The sequence below is a fragment of the Hypanus sabinus genome, chromosome 21 (assembly GCF_030144855.1).
Source record: "Hypanus sabinus isolate sHypSab1 chromosome 21, sHypSab1.hap1, whole genome shotgun sequence".
Lineage (NCBI taxonomy): Eukaryota > Metazoa > Chordata > Chondrichthyes > Myliobatiformes > Dasyatidae > Hypanus > Hypanus sabinus.
Window position 1 is genome coordinate 27,710,709 of NC_082726.1, and position 23,279 is coordinate 27,733,987.

Sequence of the window (23,279 nt, forward strand, 5' to 3'; positions counted from 1 at the left end):
GAAGGTGACACTAACTCAAATATCCACACATTAACAACAGTGGAGTGTAGAAGAGAATCTCTCAAAGCAAAACATATCCTACATTGAAGTGGATTAACTACAGCAGCAGAAAACCACAAACATACACTCAGTGACCACTTTATTAAGTACCTCCTGTACCTAATAATGTGGCCACTGAGAGTACCAGATAAAATTTAGATTTTTTATGCCCTGATTTTATCACCAACATTTTAGCCACTTTTCTAGTCAGCTGTCTTCTGATGGCTATTCCTGCTGTTGTTTAGGGAGTGCATCTGATACTAATTCATAGCAACACAAGGAAAGTGCATGCAATAAAGTCACTGCAATTTCCTCACTTTGTCAGACTGAGCAATGTTTCTCAGCCAGTTCCTCCGGCAATAGCACCAAAATGGACATTAATTTTAAAATAAATCACAATTATACTTGGTTTAAGAGAAGCTTGCTTGGGGAGATTGCTCCTTTATGAAACTCCACCTTCTGTTATCTGACATATTGTTTTTCATTAGCATTCAATGCACGTCCTTCAATCTACTGGCATAAACGTCACTCGAAGAACAGATACTGCTACAAAATCCTCAGTTCTATTAATGCCGTGTGTCACTTATTTCTGCCCAGAAGGCCAAACGCCATTAAAGCCCCAAACCACAAAAAGGGAGTTCACTCACCAAAGCATTTACTTTGGTTTGTGGCACGATCAACGAAAACTTTGGCAGAGATGACATTGCCAAAAGGCATGAACATCTGCATGAGCTCAGCATCCCCAAACTCCTGCGGCAGATGGTAGATGAACAGATTGCATCCTTCCGGTCCTGAAGGAGAACAGATAACAGTGTCAGATATTTATAGCATTTGCAAGCCAAGACAATCGCAGAGTCATAGGTTCAAGCCGTGCCACATCCCCATCGACAGTGACACCCATCTATACTAATCCTATTTATCCATATCTGACCCATATCCTTTTTACCTTACCCATATAGAATTCTACAAAGTCCCACACAGAAGAATATATGAAATGGGATGACTGCTAATGCGTGTGTACTTTGGATATATGCAATGCAAGTTCAAAGTGAATGAAAGTACCCCCCTTTTTTTTCGAGATACAGCATGGAATGCGCCCAACCAGCCAGGTGAGCTGCATGACCTGGCAACCCATCAATTTAATCCTAGCCTAATCACAGGACCATTTACAATGACCAATTAACCTGCTAATTGGTATGCCTTTGGAATCTGGGAGGAAACCTGAACAACTGGAGGAAACCCACACGTTTCAGAGCAAGGACATACAAACTACTTATAGACAGTCAGCTTTGAACTCTGAACTCTAATGCCCCTAGCTGTAAGAGGTTTGCGCTAACTGTGGTGCTTCCCTCCTGTGTGTCTTTGGAGGAGGATTTTTATGTAACATATATACATACAGAAAGGCCATCCATTCTAGGCCCCCTGAATTTATGTTGATGTTGGCTTCAAATCATTAAGGGCCAAACTCATAAGATTAAAATATCTAAGACAAAATTATGCATATCATAAGATTCCAATATTCCTCATTCACCCTTACCAAAATGCATCCTATTCAGATGCATCTCAGCTTGGTATGCCCACTGCTCTGCCCAAGACTGCAAGACACTGCAGAGAGCTGTGTATGCAGCTCAATACATCATGAATACTTATGGTATACAGGATTGTAAAACTTGTAGATATCCCGATTTCCAAGACAATAAATTTGGATTTTTCCAGTGATACCCATACACTGAATCAGTGAATCCACACTTAGACAACTCTAACACTGCTTCTTGCTTTACAGGTGGCATTTTCCAACATTTCAAGTTGATGCAATTTTGAGTCAGTGGATAACAGATGGTGCAGGAATGTCATCTGAATAAGGGCTATGGTACAAACTATGATCCTGAGCCAGCAAAAAATCCAAGAGAGCATTAATTTTGATTTTTTTCCCAAAAAATAATTAATTGTCATTCTGAATCTGAATGTAATGACCAATTAGTTTATTTTTTTGGAAAACAAAATCAAAATTAATGCTCCCTTGAATATTTATTAAGTACAGAGACAAGAAGAAAATTCTTTACTTTAATGTTAGTAAATCTTTGGAATATTCATCCATGAGCGCCATGGAAGCTCATTTGCTATGCAATATATTAATGGAATTTTAGATATAAAGAGAATTAAAAGTTTTAGGGTTAGTCCAAATTTGTGCTGAGATAAAGACTAACAATGAATTTATTGAAGGTGAAGCAGCTACAAGGAGTTAAATGACCTTCTGTTTCTGTTTCTTAAGTTCTTACTTTAATACTGATAAATTAACTTTCTACAGAGTAAAATTAGTATTGTGATTGACAAGGAGTTTTCAAAGGTTCCATTCTGCTGCTGTTGAAAGCAAGTTAACAGAACTGGAGCTAGGAGAAAGTTCAGGAGAAGAGATATTAAACTTGTGTTGAAGCATCTCTGTACATTGTCATTACATTTCTGAAGAGTTTGTCTTTTCACACGTAAATTGCAATTAGACTTGAAATAGAAAAGCTATAGGGATTGATTTGGTTTTTCCAAAGCATGACTTAGATATCATTTGCTGGATTTTCCACATCTGAACTTCTAACTAAACTCTACTCCTTGCCAGATCCAATATCCTTCAATTACCCTTCATCCAAAATTCTACCAAATCTGTACAAAATATGAACAGTCACAGCCCTCTGGAATACAGAGTTCTGAAGATTCAAAAAATACTGAAGCAAGACAACTTCACTCTTATTTCAAGTACTAAGTAGCCGGTACCACACCAGGGCTTCTGACCTCTAGATGTAGGCTAAAGAAGCAAAAGTCAAGTCAAAGTCAAAGTAAATTTATTATTAAAGTATATAGAAATGCCATCATATATGATCTTGAGATTCATTTTCTTGCAAGCATTTACAGGAAAAATAAAAGGAACACAATAGAATTTATGAAAAACTATACATACAGTAAAGACTGACAAACAACCAATGTTGAAAAGAAGACAAATTGTTCAAATAAATAAAGTAACATCGAGAAAAAAGATATTGGAAACATGAATTGTAGGTTGTGGAATCAGTTCAGAGTTAAAGTGAGTGAAGTCATTCATGCTGGTTAGGAGCCTGATGATTAAAGGGTAATAACTGTTCCTAACCCTGGTAGTGGAGAACCTAAGGTACCTGTACCTCCTTTTGGATGGTAGTAGTGAGAGGAGAGCGAGGGCTGGAATGTGGGGGTCCTTGATGATGGATGGTGATTCCTTGAGGTACCATTGCTTGTAAAGGTGCTCAGTGGTGGGGAGGACTTTGTCTGTGATGGACTGAGCTGTGCCTATCACTTTCTGTAGATATTTTCATTCCTGATATTGGTGTTTCCGTACCAGGCTGTGATGCCGCCAGTCAGGATACTCTCCACTGTGCAGCTATAGAAGTTTGTGAAAGTTTTAGATCCTCTGAGTCTCTGAGAATCCCTCAGATCCTACTGTACTTAATAAAGCATCTACGAGGGTTGTAAAACAAGCTTCTGCTTCACAATTTTGGACAACTATAGCCAAGCCACAAAATCATAGTTTTCATGATTTCTCCAATGCAGTAGCACTGACATCTCATCAGTGTCTATGATGATGTTTTCATACTGTACATTTGGCCCCTGATGTATTATGCTACTGGAGTGGTAGGACTTGAATGTTTCCCCTAGTCCTCTAGCTTCCCTGTCAAGATCTTGTCCGCACAAAAAGGGGGACAATCAGGAATCTGTCGAGCCTTGCCATCATTCTTCTTCTCAGCTCCCTTAAACTTCATTGGCTGAGATAGTGAAACTTTTGGATTCGTCCCCAATATTGGCTTGTGATGATGATTTTTAGACTAAGTGATAGCTACAGGCAGACAGAGATACATAGTGATAGCGAGAGACAGAGAACTTACAATTGCCCTTCAGGTAACTGGTATGTGAACTGTCAATGTTGTCATTAAACCATGAGAGTAATCCACTCAATGTGCAACTGTGTTGCATTCAAGCTGTCAGCTTTCCCAGGTATTCCTGTCTAAGGCTACCTGGTTGATGACTATAGCATAGTATCAAAGAATGGTACTTTACAATGAAAGTAAGTCTGATTAGATTACTCTTGAACAGTGACTTATGGTCACTTCATGAGTTGAGTTGCATATCATGTCATGAGACACATTAACTTGTGGATGTCTAAAAACAAAGTACATTATCCAAGAAAATCACTTGAAGCATTTTGTTCTGCCACATTGAGACCATGTCAGTAGAAATCCAATTTCCATTACAACTGGGATTTAACCACATATAAAAGCCATTTAAATCAGGACCTGTTTTGGTTCAGTTTAAGCATTCAACCTCTTTCAAATTCCCCACAAAGATGCAGTTTTGCATCAATTAACTAAAATAATACAATGAAGAAAACCATGTTTTCCTGGTTACTACGAACAATGTTGTTGCAAAATCAAACAGCTACTTTCAACAACCTAATTCAGCCATGCATCATGTGACTTACCTTCTCTTTGTTGCTGAGGAATGATAGGGGGTTGCTGTGGAAATGCCTGACCAATGGGAGCGTACGCTGCAGGGTAAGCTGCTGTCATGTTGCAAAAGAGTGAAAGAAAAATAAAATCAATCTCATAAACTAACCAATTCATCCTGCATATCCAAGCAGTGCAATTAATAAAGCAAAGAATCAAAATATTTGCTTTTAATTATTTTTCTTTAAAGGGTAAGGAAGGGTGATGTTAGAAAATAAAATTCAGTAATAGCTACTGTGTATTTTCTTGGTACTAACACTCAACTATTCTAAATGCTGTTTCAATTAAAAAGCCTAAGGCTTTGCAAATGTGAGTTTCCATTGCCTAGTAAGAAGATTGCATTGCCATAATGTTGCTACCTTTTGAAATTGTGCTTAGGCATTCAACTTAATTGATGATCTTTCAATGAGCAGTAGGCAGAATAATGTGCACAAGGATTCTGTGATAATTAAGATGTTTCTGCATTGAGAACTTGCTCCTATTCCACACCACCATCCCAGCCCACCCTCTTCAGTGCACTTGACATTTGCAGGAGGTATTAATTCAACACTGTGGTGAAAGGTTACACTCCATAATTTCCTCCCACGTTCCTCTGAAGGCTAAAAGACCATCTTAGCCACAGAAACGGGGAAAGCAAAGTAGATCCCTGGAGGGGAATGAGGGAAAGAAAATGGTAGGGTGGTAGGGTGATAAGCTCCTCTGCTGATATGAGTTTCTAATTCAAGAATAGCACTGGTGAGTCCTGATGGGGAGGTTACCTGGCTGTACTCTGAACTGGGGGATGGTGCATGGAACTGGAGAACCTAAACAGGGGAGAAAAGGAAAGTATTACTTGATATTGCATGCAGTCAATTCTTTATTTTATTGGCATTATTAATTTATCTGCCTATTGATTAAAACTACCGAGGAGACTCAAGATTCTCAATGCCTGTGATTAATACCAACAGGGCTCAAAGTGAGGATGTGCCAGAGAGATGGTTAGCCTACCCAACTGTTCCACAAGTGGAAACAAAGGGATTATAAGCCTTAGTCTTGCCCTTAAATTATGGCATTTTTTTCTTTCTAGATTAAGTCAAAATAAAGAAATAACTAACAGATAATATTGTTAAGGAAGCACATTATCAGATGGCAGATTCATTGAATTCCCTCCTTCAAAATACTTGAGTTGATTAAAAATATTAATACTTCAATTTAGGGATGAGCATGAAAAAATCGGATCAATGGAGTAAGATCCAGTTTGAGGGGCTGAATGACTTGCTTGTGTTGCTTTGTTTCTGTCAGGCTTATACATGTATTTATCCAGTTAAGAACCAGTTTATAAATAATAATTCTTGCCTGTCTTTGAGTCAGAATTAAATGACCCACAGTGAGCTCAGGACACTATATTTCCATTTATTTCTTGAAAAAAAGAGATTGCAATATGATATCCTCTTCAACCTGTTTTTTTTTCTGTGTAAAGAGATTACTCCTTCAGCTTTTATAGGAAAAGGTGTCACCCATTGAAGGCACAGATCAGGTCGATTTGTTTTCTCACAGAGAGTCACAAAACCTTTGAACTTTTCCTCAAAGCACCATGAGACCATGGATTCTGAATATATTTAAGGCAGACATAGATAAATTCCAAATATGGTGTTGGGATTATGATGAAATTGGTTTAAATGGAGAGATAAGTTTGAGCGGCCAAGTGTTCTTCTCCTTCTAGCCCCTATGTTCATATGTTAGTCCATTTTCATCAGCGTGTGGATCAGTCACAGGCTGTATCCATCTCTTTATATTTGGATCCATTGAATAAATGTTCACACATGCTCTTCAGATCTAGAAGTCTACTCTGGCCGAGATGTGACTCCGAACTCACACCAATGCAATGAATCTCAGGAAAAGGACAGCAGATTCTGTACTGGAAGTACTGATTTGTACGAGATTGTTTGTTGCTCCAGATTCCAGCATCTGCAGGCTCTTGTTCCTCTCTGAAATGACCTGTTGACTGGCAGTTAGGGTTGGAGAGAAACTAATGACCTAACCTATGACACCCACACCACCACTACAAATGACCCACAACACCAAAGAGAGTCTTCAGAGTCTGCTGAGTTACTGAAGCATTTGAGCTGTTCAGGATACTTAGTAAATGGGCTCAATTTCATGGTAAGAACCTCATTATTATGTCTTGGGGCAATAACATGCTTAGCTTCTAAATTGCTTTGAATGTTTTATGTTGTTCAATCGGGATTAAATATCAGCAGTAGAGCCAATGCCTAATGCCAGCAGAAAAAAAGATTTGTTCTGTCAGAATCCATTCATGTAACACCATTCACATGACGGGCAGCTTGTATTTGTAATTATTGAGGATGGCATAATTAGAATGGGTGCATGATAGGGAACATTGTTTAAGTCAACAGTTTTGAGATATTGATAAAGAAGCGAATCTTGTCCAATTTAAGATTAATGGCAGTTTACAAGAATCCCTATAATTAGTACTTTTATTTTGAAAATTCTTACATAGTTACCTCATATCGTATCTGCTTAAACTTGAGATGGACTTCACTTGGTCCATTGAGTCTATGCTGACTCTCAGATCAATTCCAACCTCTAAGTACCTGCTTATTCATCTGTAACTTATTTCCTCTCACAGGCTGGTCAACTTTTTGAGGCTTTTTTTTTGTCATTTTTCTATACTCTGGCTAATTTACTGGTAACCCAGCAGCCCAGATCCTAGATTCTCCTACTTAATGGAAACACTATCTCTATATCTACTCTATTAAGCCCTATCAGTACGCAGGAGGCTTTTAGTATCTGGCTGAATGTGAAGTGTTGGTCTTTGGAAGATCAAATATAAAGAGGCAATACAGTGGCAAGACCCTTAACAGTGTTGATGTACAGAGGGATCTCAGAGTCCAAACCCATGGCTTCCTGAAAATGACTTCACAGGTTGAAGCAGGCATGTGACATCATTGCCTTAATTATCAAGGAATTGACTTCAAGAGTTGAGGAGTTATGCTGCATCTTTAGAAAGCTCTAGTTAAACCAGATCTGGTGGATTGCATTCTGTTCTGGTTGGAGTTTGAAAGGACAGTGGGAAGAATAAAATGGCATTAGTGTCAAAAATGTAAGGGTAGGCATGGACTCAATTGGTCAAAGGGACTCATTTTGAGCTTCTTGACTTGATGACAATAGTTGTTGAACCAAGTGACATCTGCTGCAACCGTATGCAACCTTCTTACCACAGAGCCATGAGATTGTGCTTTGCTGTCTCACTCCAGGAATACCAGCACAACAGCCCCAGCTGATTCTGCAGAATCAGAATCAGATTTATTGTCACCGACATCTGTCATGATATTTGCTGGTTTGTGGCAGCAGTACAATGCAAGACTAAAAACGGTCATAAGTTACAAACAAAATAGAGCAAAAGAGTGGTCATGGGTTCATGGACCATTCAGAAATCTGATAGTGAAGGGAAAGAAGCTGTTGCTAAAACATTGAGAGTGGCTCCTCATGCTCCTGTATTCCTCCCTAATGGTGGTATTGAGAAGAGGGCATGTTCCAGGTGATGAAGGTAATAGATATTAGTAATGGATATCTTCTTGGGGCATCACCTTTTGGAGATGTTCTTGATTATGGGGTAGATTGTAGCCATGAGGGAACTGGCTGTATCTACAACTCTTTACAGCCTCTTCTGATCCTCTGCGTTGAAGCCTCCATTCCAGATGATGATGCAACCAGTCAGGATGCTCTCCATGGTACTTCTATTGAAATTAGTTAGAAAATTTGGTGACCTCCCAAATCTTCTCAAACTCCTGATGAAGTATAGCCACAAATCTGCCTTCTTTGTAATTACATCAATATGATGGGTCCAGGATACCTCAGTGAAGGTCTGAAGGGAAACTGCACTGTCATGCATTGGGACATTAAACTAATGTAACATGCTGTAAGGTTTCACTGCTAATGTAATGGCCTCTGCAATGTTTCACTGGTAAGGCTAAGGTAATGGTTTTTCTGTAGCAGCAATGTTTGGGTTATGACTAGAGATAACGGGGCATGTTAGCCAATGAGCGGGATGTTGTTCTTTCTTGTGTATCTGGGAGCAGGGATTTTGCGGTCTTTTGTCGGAGAGAGAGAGGAAGATTGAGGACACGAATGGAGAGAGTTGGTAGACCACTGGATGGAGCGGACTGAAGAGTGAGGGTCCAAGGGTTGGCTATGCTTGGAGGAGGATGACGGGAACAATTGGACGACACTGTGAGCTCTTACGTTTGTACATTAGACTGTTTCATGAGAATGGGCCCTTTACTTTTTTTTGTTTCTTTACGAACCATATAGTCAAGTTAAGAATTATAAAGCTCAATCATTTAATTGCATATTGTGTACTGTTTGTTATTTTGGGGTACTGATTTGTAACAGGGACACATCGCGCAGCATCCACACAAATGAGATTTCTTCAGTTTGGGGGTGGGGGGGGGGGTCTATCATCCTCTAGATTAAGCCGCTAGCCAAGCCGAAGGTTACACTAGTGATATACCTGCTGATGAGCCCTGCATATGAAAGGTTAACTGTTTCCAGGATTTTGTCATTGAATCTGTTTATTGGGTGCAGAAGATCCACTAGAGCAAGTTCAGAAGAGCAAGGGCCTGCCTTCCAGTGCCCTGCCAATATCTATCTCACAACCAGTGTTAATTAATCAGACTAGCTGCTCAGTCTCATTTCTATTCCTAGGAATTTTCTGTACTGCAGTTCCTACACTTAAAAGTATTTCACTGTTTATAAAGCTCCTTGTGAGGTTTCGATATATGTCGTTGAAATCGAAGTCTTACATTTTTATTTCTTAATTTCTAATGAATACTGTCAGTGATTTAAGCATAAAATTTAAAGGTGGCAGGGCAACAAAGAGCTTAGTGTAATGCAATTACAGCGTCAGTGATCAGGTTTAATTCCTACCGCTGCCTGTAAGGAGTTTGTACAATCTCCCCATGACTGCATGGGTTTCCCCCATGCATTCCAGTTTACTCCCACATTATAAAGGTGTACAGGTTAGGGTCAGTTAGTTGTGGGCATGCTATTTTAGTGCCAGATGCATGGCAAAATTTGTGTGCAGCCCCCAACACATCCTTAAAGGGTGGTATTTGTTGACACAAATGACAAATGAAGCTAATCTTTATCTTTAAATTTTGCTTGACAGCACTAGTGGTTGTTCCTGTGTGCAAATAATCCTTATTTTTGGATTACATCAAACATTTACCAGCCAACTATTTTCTTATTGGAAGATAATGGTTAGAGCAAGACTTCTTAATTGACAACAATTATCCTTTATAGGGTGGATCAATCAGACATGATCAATAATGTAGAGGAATGAATCACCCTCTCATTCTGAATTCATCCTATTTGGAAATCAATTGAATGAATTCAGAATGAGTTCTGTGGTTTGTGAGCAGACTATCCAATAACAACATTGTGTAAGTCATGAAGTATAATAATAACCATCCCATCTCACTTTCAAAGCCTGCATATAATATTTAATTTCCTGCTGCGTTGGTTAGACACAATAAGAGGTAGAACAGTAGAACAAGGGGCAGGCCATTTTGCCCATGATGTTGTGCCAATCTTGATGTCAATTTGTAATAAATTTATATTAGTCTCAATAGTATCCAAGACATCTTCAAGGAGTGGTGCCTTAGGAAGGAGGCGTCCATCATCAAGGGCTCCCATCACCTAGGACATCCCCTCTTCGCATTGTTACCCCTGGGAAGGAGGCACAGACTCAGCAATTCAGGAACAGCTTCTTTCCCTCTGCCATTTGATTTCTAAATGGACATTGAACCCATGAACACTACCTCACTACCATTTTTATTTTGTTATTTCTCTTTTTTATACTACTTTTTTAACATAAATATTTAACCAAAAAAATTATATATATACGCACACACACACGCATGCACGCATGCACGTGCGGTGTAATTCAGTTCTTTTTTCTCTCTATAAGCTGTACTTATTTCATTGTACAGCTGTCATAAAATTAACAAATTTCATGACATTGAGAACTGATAGAAAGCTATAAAATTGTGAGAGGCACAGATAAAGTTGACAGTAAGAGTCTTTTTTCCCCAAGATAAAAATGTCAAAATATCAGAGAACACGGATTTAAAGTGGTGGTGGGGGGGGGGGGGAGTTTGAAGGAGATGTGTGGGCCACTTTTTTTTAACAGAATCTATTAGGTGCCTGAAATAAGTTGCCAGGGATTGTGGTGGAAGCAGTCTGCATTTAAGAGGCTGTTAGATAGACCCTGAATATGCAGGGAATAGAATGATATTGATCATGTGTAAGCAGAAGAGATTTACTTTAATTTTGCATCATGTTCAGTACAGTCAAAGGGCCTGTTCTGGTGATTTACTGTTCTGTGTTCTGGAATTGATTGGCATGTCCACTTAACAAAGAGGAACAGTGAAAAAGAGTCTTGTTATATCTCTCGTCACAGATGCTGCCTGGTCTAATATGTTTTCTGTTTTTAAAACAAGAATAATTATGGGGATTTCTAATGAAGGTGAGTCTTGTGGAGTTGATCCCACATCGCGGAATAACAATGGAAAATAGAAATGTGAACTCTTATCCATAATAAGTGTCGAGGATCAATTAAAACTTTCATGACTGAGAGTGATCAATTTTTATTTCCTATGGTGTACTTGCTTTCTGAATTGGATAATCGTTGACTTAATTTTGTCTGACAGGACTAGTACTTGCTGCTGTGTTCAAACAGCCTTTATTATTGGATTACATCAAATGTTTACTAGTCATCTATTTTTATTGGACGTTATGAGATAGAGCAAGGCAATATAATCAACAGCTGATGTATTCAAGGACTGGGTGCAGAAGATGAACAGAAATTAGCTGGAATCTCATCAAATGTCAGAGCTGGCTCAAGGGGTTGTTGGTGAAATGGCCTATTCCTATTAGCTAAAATTAAATGCATATGGGACACTGAAAGGTTCACAGCACTTGTGCACACCACTGGCAACACACATTGATAGAAGAAGATCACCACTTCAGTTTTGTTTGACACTTTTGCTGTCACAGTAATATTCTTTCTTCACACAAAATGCACGAATAGCCTCAAAATTAGTTTAAAATAATACCCTTAGTTTCTGAGAATTTATGCCCTCATAACTTTTACTGTACAATCAACTGCTGTCTGATTAACCTCTTAACTTCCCAATTCTTGTACAACCATCATCAAAGCAGTGGGTGACTAACACTGCAATGCTCTGTGTAAAGATGAGTCTTCATTCAAAGCAACAACCTTGAGGAATTTTCTTCACAACTTGTGTCACCACTGTGGTTTATGTTCCAAGGCATTTCCTACTTTTAATTAACTTCTTCTCCTCAAAGTGTAAAGGGCCAGGATCCTACACACAGTTTCACTGTTGATGCTCGAGCCTGGACTGACCTGTCTAATCAGAGCAAAGGCAAATCCGACCTTCATTTGATGCTCCCTGTGACTAAGTCTTTAGATAGAACAATAGAGATGACTTTTGACCCATGCTTTCTCTGCCTGCTCCAAGTGTAGGCAGTACTATAGTAAATCAGTTAGCATGACTCTATTGCAGTGCCTGTGACCCAGGTTCAATTCCCGTTGCTGTCATAGAGGAGTTTGTACATTCTCCCTGTGACAGCATAGGTTTTCTCTGGGTACTCCAGTTCACGCCCACACTCCGAGTATGGGCTAGTAGGTTAATTGGTCACATGGGTGTACTTGAGCAGTGTGGACTTGTCAGCCTTGAAGGGTCTGTTACGATGCTGGGTGTCCAAATGGAATTAAAAATATAAGAACCAATTACTTAGCTCAAACGTTGACTGATCAAGCCTGAAAACTTTCTAATCTACCTGGCTCATTGCTATAAAAGATTGCTTCTTTCAGTGTACAGTATTAAAGGAAGAAAATAGCAAATCTGATCTGAAGTCATTCACCTATTAATCCTGACCCCTTTGCTCTTTACCTGTATGTGGGTAATTACATTTTCTTTCAAGAATTTTTGGATTTTTGTTTGAAAGCTAGGATTCAATCCATTCCCTCCACCACTTAAATTTATGCAATGTAACAGAAAAAATCCATCAAGTTTATCAAAGCCTCTCTCTCCCTCTCTCCTCAACATCCCCATATAGTTTTGATTTTCTTTTCATCTGTTTCTAAATGCAACTCCAGCTCTTTAAAAGAAGTCAACAGAATGGACAGAAAGCAGGCCATAATTACGTATGCAATGTCAATGACCTGTGTAGTGCTGCATGCCTGCATAAGCTTGCTGTAATGGGTCAGCCACTGTTGGACTTTGAGCTAGGGAGACAAAAAGAGAGAGAGAGGAAGAAGAAGACATGAATACAACAGATTCATCACCATGAAACACAGGAAAGTACAGTTATCTACCACCCACGTCAGAATGGTTCCAAGTCACAGAGCAGGAGGATGTGAGCAAGAGAGTGGAGGAGGGATTAAGGTCAGATTAATAGCACCATACAATAACCACAAGAATTAAGAAATGCAATCTACAGATTGTGAAAGAATGCATGTTATTTCCTGAATTGATTACAATCAGTGGAGGGGGACAGAGAGGAACTTTTCCCCTATTTCACTTAGGGACAATCAATGTTTCTGCCTCTTTCAGGGAGACTGTGGCTTCAGCTGTGGTTGCCATCATGGGAGAGGCGGGAGGAGGTGGCTTTCTGTTGACTCTGCTTGCCCTATCAATTTCCTAGGTTCATATCACATGATCAGGTGTGCACTCTCCAAAGGCAATGACATGGAAAGCATCCTGAGAACATACAGCTCAGAGAGACCGCCTTGTTCACCAAGCAATGTAAGTCTGCACTCATTAGTGACCCAATTTCTAACATGTTGTTTCTCACAATTTCTGAACTCTGCATCAAATAAAGATGTTACATGTGCTTATTCAAATATAATTGTATACAAAACAAAGACAGTTCAGCATACGATAGATACAATTAGGTATAGTAGCCAGTTCATGTTGTTCTCCTTCCTGACATTCTGTAGACTCAGATTCCATAAGTTCAGTACAAAGCACAGACCCTACTATTTCACATGCATAAAGCAATGGGAAAATCTCTATTATAATGCATGTTATACAACAAATGAGCATTAGCTCAAATTTTGCCCACGCTTGCTGCCTTAGTATAATTGATCAGGCATACCTACCTTGTACATATCCAGACAGGTAAATCTCACACACCTAGATCTTCCTAAAGTGGAGCCATGAGGTCTTAAGCAACACCACATCCTCATTTGATGGCACTCAGATATGTGGGTGAGCCAATCACAAAACCTACCCCCAAAACTCATCTACAGACCTTTAACTGTTGTTGGAAACTATGGTAAACTATGTATACCGGTCTGGACATGCCCCTCTGCTGACTGCTCCTGTGGTTCCTCCCACAGACCCCTGTATAAAGGCGATTGGAGGCACTGCTCCTCCCTCAGTCTCCGAGATGCCGTGCTCCCTTTTGCTGATAATAAAAGCCTATTGTTCACCTCCCATCTCCGAGAGTTATTGATGGTGCATCAGAAACTGAACTCAGCTTTACTGGCTATCAAAGCTCCAACAACTCTCTGAATATATCTGAAATTCAGAAGCATTTAGAAACCACGCAAAAATAATTCCAAGAGAAAAATCGCCCACTCCCTAACATTTTTAACAATTTAAAATCATTACAGTAGAAACAATTAAAAATAAAAGTCTTATTTGCTACTGAGAAACTTCTATTCAAATGCAAAGTCACACAAATCTCACCCAGTGTACCAACAAAAGCTAGTTGCCAACAGTTTCATTAAACTGCTGTTCATTACATCAGTTCCTCAAAATTTTGAAATTGAAATTGGAGTTTTCTCAAGAAAGCCCATCTCCTTCTATCTCTCAAATGATGGTGATCACAACTCATGCAGAAGTCACATTCTCCGAGGGAGAGGTAGAATATGCTGAAGTTGGCATTGCTTCTAATCATAGCTTCATGAGGAACTGGCTGAAAATTCCATCTAAATCTCAGTTGATGGACAACATGGACAGCATAAATCAAGACACTGAATGTCCGCAAGATGAGGCTAAACCAGCAGAAGCAATCCTAGATTCAAATATGCATTTAAACAGAGTTAATAGCGTTTTCTCTGTCCATATTTGGCAGCACAATAAAAAAAGTCACAGAATGACAGCTGAATAAAATGCAGAAGAATGTGATGCATAGTACTGACCTGTAGAAGTGGATTTAAGGTCTATTGAAAACAAATGGGTATAACCTCCATGTCAATCATCAGTTCAAAATAAAGTTTGAATTAAAAGCCAGGAGAGGTTCAATTTGTTGTGTACTTATGGTAAAAAATACATTCAGCAGCTCCAATTCCCTTGATCAGTTGTGATCTCTAATAATACATCTTAAATTCCAAAACAATACTTTGGAGATTAAAGCTTTGATGCAGCCGGAGCCAAAATTATTCCCTCTCATATTTCCAAATTAAATTAAAGATTAGGGTGATTGCCAGGTAGAAATGGATATTTTAGAATCATAGGTCCCAACAGACTATTATTTGTCCCATTGTGTCTGTGTCAGATCTAGGAAAATATATAGATTCATGGAGAGACACAGCAGGAAACAGGCCTTTCTCCCCATCGAGTCTGTACTGACCATCAAACATCCATTTACATTAGTCCTACAATAATCCCATTCATTTTTCTCATCAGATTGCCATCAGCTCCTACTAGATTCTACAAGGGCAATTTGCAATGTGTAATTAACCTGGCAACGTGAATATTTTTGGGATATGGAGCACCTAGAGGAACCCAACAAGGTCAAAAGAAGACCATTTAAACTTCACACAAAACAGGATTGATTCTGGGTCTCTGGTACTCCTAGGATATCCACAGTTCTTTCAGAACAGTCCTATAAGTATGCCCTATTGAGTTATTAATTTTTCACAAGCACATGCAGACATTTTATGTCTTTGATATGGAGGCTCTGAACAATGGAAATTGAGTGTATTGGACATGGAATTGACTGCACATGTTATTAAGGTAGCAAATAGGCAGCAGATTTCTTTTAAAAAAAGCTGCTCCTACGTTGTACTTATTGACACAATGTTAAAGTTTGAATGGCCCCTGCTGGTATATTTATGAAGTAAATTTAAAGAAACTTACAATGCTTGTGTGTCAGTTCCTTCAAGCTGCAGGCATATCAGTTCAGCAAATCTGATCAATGCTATTGTCATCAAATAAATGTAATTGAAATCCATTTTGGCATTTCTCCCCAGCACTGCTTTATAACAGTAATTGTTCTTCTTTCTGTCAATAACTGGCCATGTTTTGTTTTACAACCTTTATGGAATAGCAGTTGAGTAACTCAATCATTTTTCTTTACATGTTTGAAGAGAATTTTTCTCAGAAGACAGAAATTTATTTCAAGTAAGGAGTCTATTTTAATCAAGCAATCCATCTATATGTCCATACATCAATAAATCTATCTAGATTCTGTCTTGTCATGCATCCAATTATCAAAGTAATCTATTTATCTATCTTGACAATCCATCCTTTTATTCAGCTCGACAACTCATCTAATCATTCGTCCATTGATCTATCTAGGTAATTCTACATAGCATCTTTCAATCAAAGCTTTGTATATACCTATTTTTCTATCAAACTAATCTATCTATCTGAACTAAACATCTGTCCAGGCTTTGCAATATAATCTAGCTTTCCACTTTTCAATCTACTCATCCATCTACTGTAGATATTCCATTTAACCAGCATTTCTTAAAGTTGTTCACACATCCATCACCTATTTATAACCCCCTGGCCATATACACCCAGTGGCCACTTTATTAGGTACACCTGTACACCTACAAGTATTTAATCAGCCAATTATGTGGCAGCAATTTGATGCATAAAAGTAAGCTGATATGGTCAAATTGGTCAGAATAAAAGTCAGTTAGGTTAAATGTAATCTAACTGACTTTGACGGTGGAATGATAGTTGGTGCAGACGGGGTGGTTTGGGTATCTCAGAAACTTCTGATCCCTGGGGTTTTCATGCACAACAGTCTCTAGAGTCTACAGAGAATGGTGTGAAAAATAAAACTAATTCCAGTGAGTGGCAGTTCTGTGGATGAAAGCACTTTGTTAAAGGGAGAGGTCAGAGGATAATGGCCAGACTGGTTCAAGCTGACAGAAAGGGGACTGTAACTCAAGTAACCATCTGTTTCAACAGTGGTGTGCAGAAGAGCATCTGAATGCACAGCACATTGAGCCTTGAAGTGGATGGGCTACAGCAGCAAAAGACCACAAACATACACTTAGTGGGCACTTCATTATGTACAGGAGGTACCTAATAAAGTGGCCACCTATTGCACGTATGTCCTGATACCTCCACATTGCTCTCTCAATTTAAGGATGCAATAATTTTTCCAACTCTCTTTCATTCATTCATTTACATATTTAATCTATTTGTTCGTTTATTATTTAGACAGCTAATGTACTGATGCAATTGTTCACTTCTTAAAGAATGAGTAGAAATCAAACCAGATAATCAATTGGATCAGATTGTGGCTCATTAATTGTGACTGACCATAACTTTGCTCTTGCTGAAGGACAACCATTTACGCTGAAATAAGTTGAAGTTATGCTAACATAAAACCTCAATTACTTTTACGTAAATAGATTCTACCCAATTATGCCATTTAAAAATCCATTTGACTGATGGGTTCTACTTTAATGAGATACAATTGCATTCTATTGCCACAATGTTGTGCTCAATTATTATAATTATAGAAGGGTTCAAAGTTGTATTAGTGAGATTATGAAAATGAACACATCTTATTAAACTGAGGCAAGCATAGCTCAGTAACTTCACAATAGGGAAAAACAAGTGCAAACGTGAATAATGAATGAAAATTGCTCTGTGATAATTAAAAATTGTAAAACCATTGCAAACATATTTGTATAAGGATGCTTTCTGTTTAAGAGCTTGGAAAACAGCGCCTTGCTTGAAGCAAGATGAACTGTGTATCATTGATTTAAGCAAGACCCAGTGACCATCAGAGGAGATATTACAGAGAAGTAAAGGGAACATATTAAAGTGGGATTAAATGAATTACAGAGGCATGAGTGCAGAGCTGACCAAAGTTGATTGGAAAGGGACACTAGCAGGGAGGATGGCAAAACAGCAATGGCTGGAGTTTCTGGGGCTCTTCTGTAGGCACAGGATAGATTGTCCCAAAGATGAAAAAGTATTCTAAAGGGAGGATGACACAACCATGGCTGAGAAAGAAAGTCAAAGACAGGAAAAAATGAAAAAGAGAGGGTATATAACATAGCAAAATTCATGGGAAGTTAGAGAATTGAGAAGCTTTTCAAAACCAGCAGAAGGCAACTATTAAAAAAAGCCATAATGAAAGAAAAGATGAAATATGAAGGTAAGCTAGCCAATAATATAAAAGAGAATATCAAAAGTATTTTCAGCCAGATAAAGAGTAAAAGAGAGGTGAGAGTGCATATCAGCCCACTGGGAAATGATGTTGGAGAGGTAGTAATGGGGAACAAAGAAATGGTAGATGAACTTAATAAGTATTTTACATCAGTCTTCATGGTGAAAGACACTAGCAGTATGCCAGAAAATCAAGTGTAGTTGCGATTTAAGGAGAAGGTGCTTGGGATGCTGAAAGGTCTGAAAGTAGATAAGTCACCTGGTCCAGATTGATAACACCTCAGGGTAGATGAAGAGATTGTGGAGGCATTACTAATGCTCTTTCAAGAATCAATATTTTCTGGAATGATTCCGGAGGACTGGAAGATTGCAAATGTCACTCCATTCCTTAAGAAAGGAGGGAGGTATAAAGAAAAAATATATATAGTCTAGTTAGCCTGACTTTAGTGGTTGGGGAGATGTTGGAGTTCATTATTATGGATGAGGTTTTGGGGTACTTGGAGGCACATGATAAAATAGGCTGAAGTCAGCGTGGTTTCCTTAAGCAGAAATCTTGCCTGACAAATCTGTTGGAATGTTTTTAAGAAAATAACAGACAGTATAGACAAAATAGAGTTGATGTTGTATACTTGGATTTTCAGAAGGCCTGTGACAAGGTGCCGCACATGGGGCTGCTTAACAAAATAAGATGGTAATACAGGAAAGGTACAAGTATGGATAGAAATTTGGCTAACAGGCTGGAGGCAAAGAATGGGAATAAAATGGGCCTTTTCTGCTTAGCGCGCGGTTTGCAGAGGAAATGAAGATAGATGGAGAGGAGCTTAGTGTTGAGGAAGCAGGGAAACTACAGGACTTAGTCAGATTGGGAGAATGGGCTAAGAAGTGGTAGGTGGAATAAAGTGTAGGAAAGCATATGGTCAATCACTTTGGTAGAAGGAATAAAGGCAGAGGCTATTTTCTAATCTGTGATCAAATTCAAAAATCAGACATGTGGAGGACTTTGCCTCATGCAGGATTCCTTACAGGTTAACTTGCCAGTTAAGTTGGTGGTAAGAAAGACAGATACAATGTTAGCATTTATTTCAAGAGGACTAGAGTATGAAAGCAAGGATGTAACACTGAGGCTTTATAAGGCATTGATCAGACTGCACTTGGAGTATTGTGAGCAGTTTTGAGCTCCTTATCTTAGAAAGTAAGAAAGGATGTGTTGGCATTGGAACGGATTCACAGGAACTTCATGAGAATGATTCCATCAATGAAAGGGTTAATGTTTGAGGCACTTTTGATGGCTCTGGGCCTGTACTCAGTGAAGTTGAGAAGAATGAGTGTGTATCTCACTGAAACCTATCAAATATTGAAAGACCTAGACAGAGTGGACATTTCTTATATTGGATGAGTCTAGAATCAAACTCAGAGCCCCGGAATAGAGGAACATACATCTACAACAAAGAACAGGAGGAATTTCTTTATCGAGCGTGTAGTGAACCTATGGAAGTTATTGCCACAGATTGCTGTGGAGGTTTATTTAAAGCAGAAGTTGTTAGGTTCTTGATTAGTCACGGTGTTCAAGGTTACAGGCAGAAGGCAGAAGAATGGGGTTGAGGGGTATAATAAATCAGCCATGATGGAATGGCAGAGCAGACTCAATGGCCCAAATGGCCTAATTCTCCACCTATGTCTTAAGGTCTTATGTCTGCCTCTGTGTTATTTGAATAAGTCGAATGCTTACTTTTAAAACATAGAGTATTTGACATGTCATGTAAAAATATTACATGCTGTAAAGAATCTCAAGGGCCATAAAGAAAATGAATGTAACACAGTCTTTTCTCCTGCTGGTTGGGGAATTAAGATTTTTAGGGGATAGGTTTAAGATGAGAGGGATGCGATTTAATAGAATCTGACGGTTTACATTTTCACCCAGAGTGTTTGGAATGAGCTGCCAGAGAAAATGGTTGAGGTAGGTAAATTAACATCATTTGAAGGATACTTGGACAGGTATGTGGATATGAAGGATTTAGAGGGACGTGGCCCAAACATAGGCAAATGGAACTAGCTTCGATGGGAATGTTGATTTGTACAGTCCAGTTTGGTCTAAGGGTCTTTTACAATATTGTATGACTGTATGTCACCTAAAAGTTAAGCTGGATACATTCAGAATACTGTCTGATGTTTGGGGATGAATAATTACCTGATATGACCAATGTAAAAAGTAGTATTGCTTGGCACATCTCTACATCACCAAGAGTGAGATGTAAAATAAGGACCATGCGTCATTCAAAAACTCATTTCCTCTGGAAGTATTGAGCACGACAATGTGTTGTAATCCATTTATGAAATTCAGCTGTAGTAAAGTCCATGGAGCAAAGTTTCAGAAGTGAGATGTACTGTGGTTGCCTTTAGCACTACCAAACAGTATGAATTTCTTGGCCCAACATATACTGAACAGTACAGAACAGGACTAAGCCCATCAGCCAGTGAGCCCTGTGCTGACCACAATACTAAATTAAACTAATCCCTTATGCTTGCACATGATCTATATCCCTTTTTTCCCAACAGTTTGTATCTATCTAAAAACCCCCTGAATGCCATCATGATGACTCCTTCTACCCTTGTCACATTCCAGACACCTATCACTCTCCACGGACAAACTGTCCCATGTATCCCTTTGAAACTTGCCCCCTCTCTCTCCTTAAAATTTACGCACTCTCATGTTTTAAGGTCACCCTCATTCCAACCTGTGGGGCTCACTTGGAACAAGAATAGTAAGTTTCTTAGTCTTCCTTCTAATGAAATTATGTGACTCTGTAAATCCCTTCTCATCTTCCAATGTATTACTGCCTACAGTATTTGCATCTCTAGTTGAATACCATTACAAATATTAGTTTTCCTTATTTATGCAAAGGAAGGAATGGAACAGTCCAAATTCTTGTTCACTTTGATCCAAACCTCAAGCACCATAACGAAGTAGGAAACAGCCCAGAAACCTTCTGGAGCAGTCATATGATTGATGTAAATCACGGTCATCAATATGAAATACAGGCACTGCTAATGGGAGTATTAAACAAACACTATAACCTGCAACATATCTCTATTTAAGACTAGAATGACTTTATATCTGGTCCACTGTGGCTTGCTGATTGGTGGGGCTGATCAGATACTGTACATGCCAATAAGGGAGCTTCACAATAAATTAAATAGGTATAAAAGCTGGTAGTTGTCACTTGTACATTCTCTTGGTTGATGTCCTGAATCCTGATACTTCAAGGATATGGCTACTAGACTGGGATCTTTAACCTTGTTTGATTGGTGAATAATTCATGGGTATAGAGAGGTAGAATCGCTCATTCACTCTCTTGCAACTTGCTCTGCACTGCAAGAATTACTTTTGAATGGCGCCAAAAGATATTAAATAAGTTTTTATTCTTTTCCAGTACCAAAGAAAACTTTAACTTTAGTTGTACCCATCAAAGAGAAGGTACCTTGAAGATTAAAACCCTCTAGATAACAAGGCACCAAGTTTAATACTTTTAATTTTGATTCTATCTTCCCCTCCCCCTAATACTCCAAATCACTCCACTCTCTGTTATTTAGATGTTTGTTCTCTTGTTGTATACCTGGGTATGGATGGATGCCATTGGCATAGATGGTATCTGATGTTGGCTGTCCATTTGTCTGTGGTGGCATTGCGCTAAACCCATTGACTCCGATGGGCGTAGCTATACTAGGTACAGCTGTTGCATTAATACCAGGGGGTGTGCTGGTCCCTGAAGAAGAAAGCAAACAGCATTGTGTGAAGATAGCATACCCTGATAAGCACAAGGCCATAATTCCCATTTATTAGTTAGATGATATCAACATATTATATCTCCTGGGTGCCAACATTTCCAGTTTGTGAAAAACTCACACGTGTATAATGAACTGGAGAAGAACCAAGCACTAAAAATATTTGGAGAAATGTTCATAAATTAATAGAATATTAAAGCACCCACAAAGTTTAAATATGCATTATTCAAAATGCTAACTAAATGCTGTAAGTTTAATAGTTCACACATTGGATCTTTATTAATACATTAAGATGGCATTCCAATATTACCTGCAAGAATTAATTCCCTAATGCTTGAAACACACTATAAGTGTGTTTCCTACATATTTCAGGTTCATGGAGTGCATTTGCTTGTGATAAATTGCTGCCATGCTCATTTAAAGTCATGAAGACATACAGTGCAGGAACAGGCCCTTCAGCCCATCGAGTTTATGCCAACCGTCAAACATCCATTTACATTAATCCTACCCGAATCCATTTTTATTCACCCCACATAGTCCCCTCTATCCCACTCCATAATTCCCTAGATTTTACCACTCACCTACGTATTAAGGGCAACGATGTGATTGATTATACACATATCTTTGGGATACTGGTCTTTAGTCATATGGTGGTGAATCTGCCGCTAATGGCTGTGGAGGGCTAGTCACTGGGTATATTTAAAGTGGAGGTTGATAGCTTTGTGATTAGGAATGATGAACGATTACAACGAAAAGGCAGGATAATAAATCAGCCATTATAGAATGGTGGAGTACACTTGATGGGCTGAATGGCCTAATTCTGCCCCTAGGTCCTATGAATATGGGTGGCAGCTGGAGCACTCCAGCAAAACCAATGTAGTCACAGGGAGAACATCCAAACACTACATCACTATGTTGCCACCTAATTGGGTCACCCATGTTTGTGACACTTAAATACAATGCATTAACAAGTGTGTCAAAGTAGCACTGACTGCAGTTGTCTTCATGCAGGTTAAATTTCTGGATTAAACTTCTCTGTTACAGGTAAAATGGATACAGTAACAATATTGTTAAGGAAACCTGGAATATCTTCTGATTGATAAGTCTATGTCTATTGGAGAGGGAAAATAAGCTTCCTCTTGATGCCTCATGAAATGGAAGGCACAACTGAGACTTTTGCACTTGCACTGTGCCTAGTTACTTGCGGGAGGGAATCCAGGGAAGGGTGCAGCCATGAACTGCTGACTCAGAGTTGAGGCAATTATTCTCCACTGTACCATGTCCGGCTCTGCAGAAGAGCCAAGAGTGCAGCTCAGTAGATCTGCTGAAGATTGAAGGAGTTTCATTGTGATCTGGCAGTGAGGCAATCAGTTCAGCGCTGGGTGCAAGTAGACCCTAGTTGGATCAGTTGCAATATTAGCTCAATCCCAAACCATTGGCAAAGCTACAAGCAGCCTGCAGGAGGAACTCAATGGGT

General features: G+C 38.9%; 1 protein-coding gene across 39 annotated transcripts in view; it reads right to left on the reverse strand.

The window, feature by feature from the left end:
* Positions 1 to 23,279, reverse strand: part of LOC132379214 (CUGBP Elav-like family member 4) — an 816,081-nt gene that overhangs the window by 20,879 nt on the left and 771,923 nt on the right. For 8 of the 39 annotated variants that reach the window (XM_059946897.1, XM_059946916.1, XM_059946915.1 and 5 more), the window contains 3 exons: positions 21,634 to 21,783; positions 12,811 to 12,876; positions 4,538 to 4,621 (listed from right to left, as the gene is read on the reverse strand). In XM_059946897.1, coding sequence (XP_059802880.1) covers positions 4,538 to 4,621; positions 12,811 to 12,876; positions 21,634 to 21,783 — 300 coding nt within the window. Of the gene's footprint in view, positions 1 to 686; positions 831 to 4,537; positions 4,622 to 9,075; positions 9,079 to 12,810; positions 12,877 to 21,633; positions 21,784 to 23,279 lie in introns of all 39 variants that reach the window. The other 31 variants (XM_059946898.1, XM_059946895.1, XM_059946896.1 and 28 more) reach the window with 9 other exon arrangements.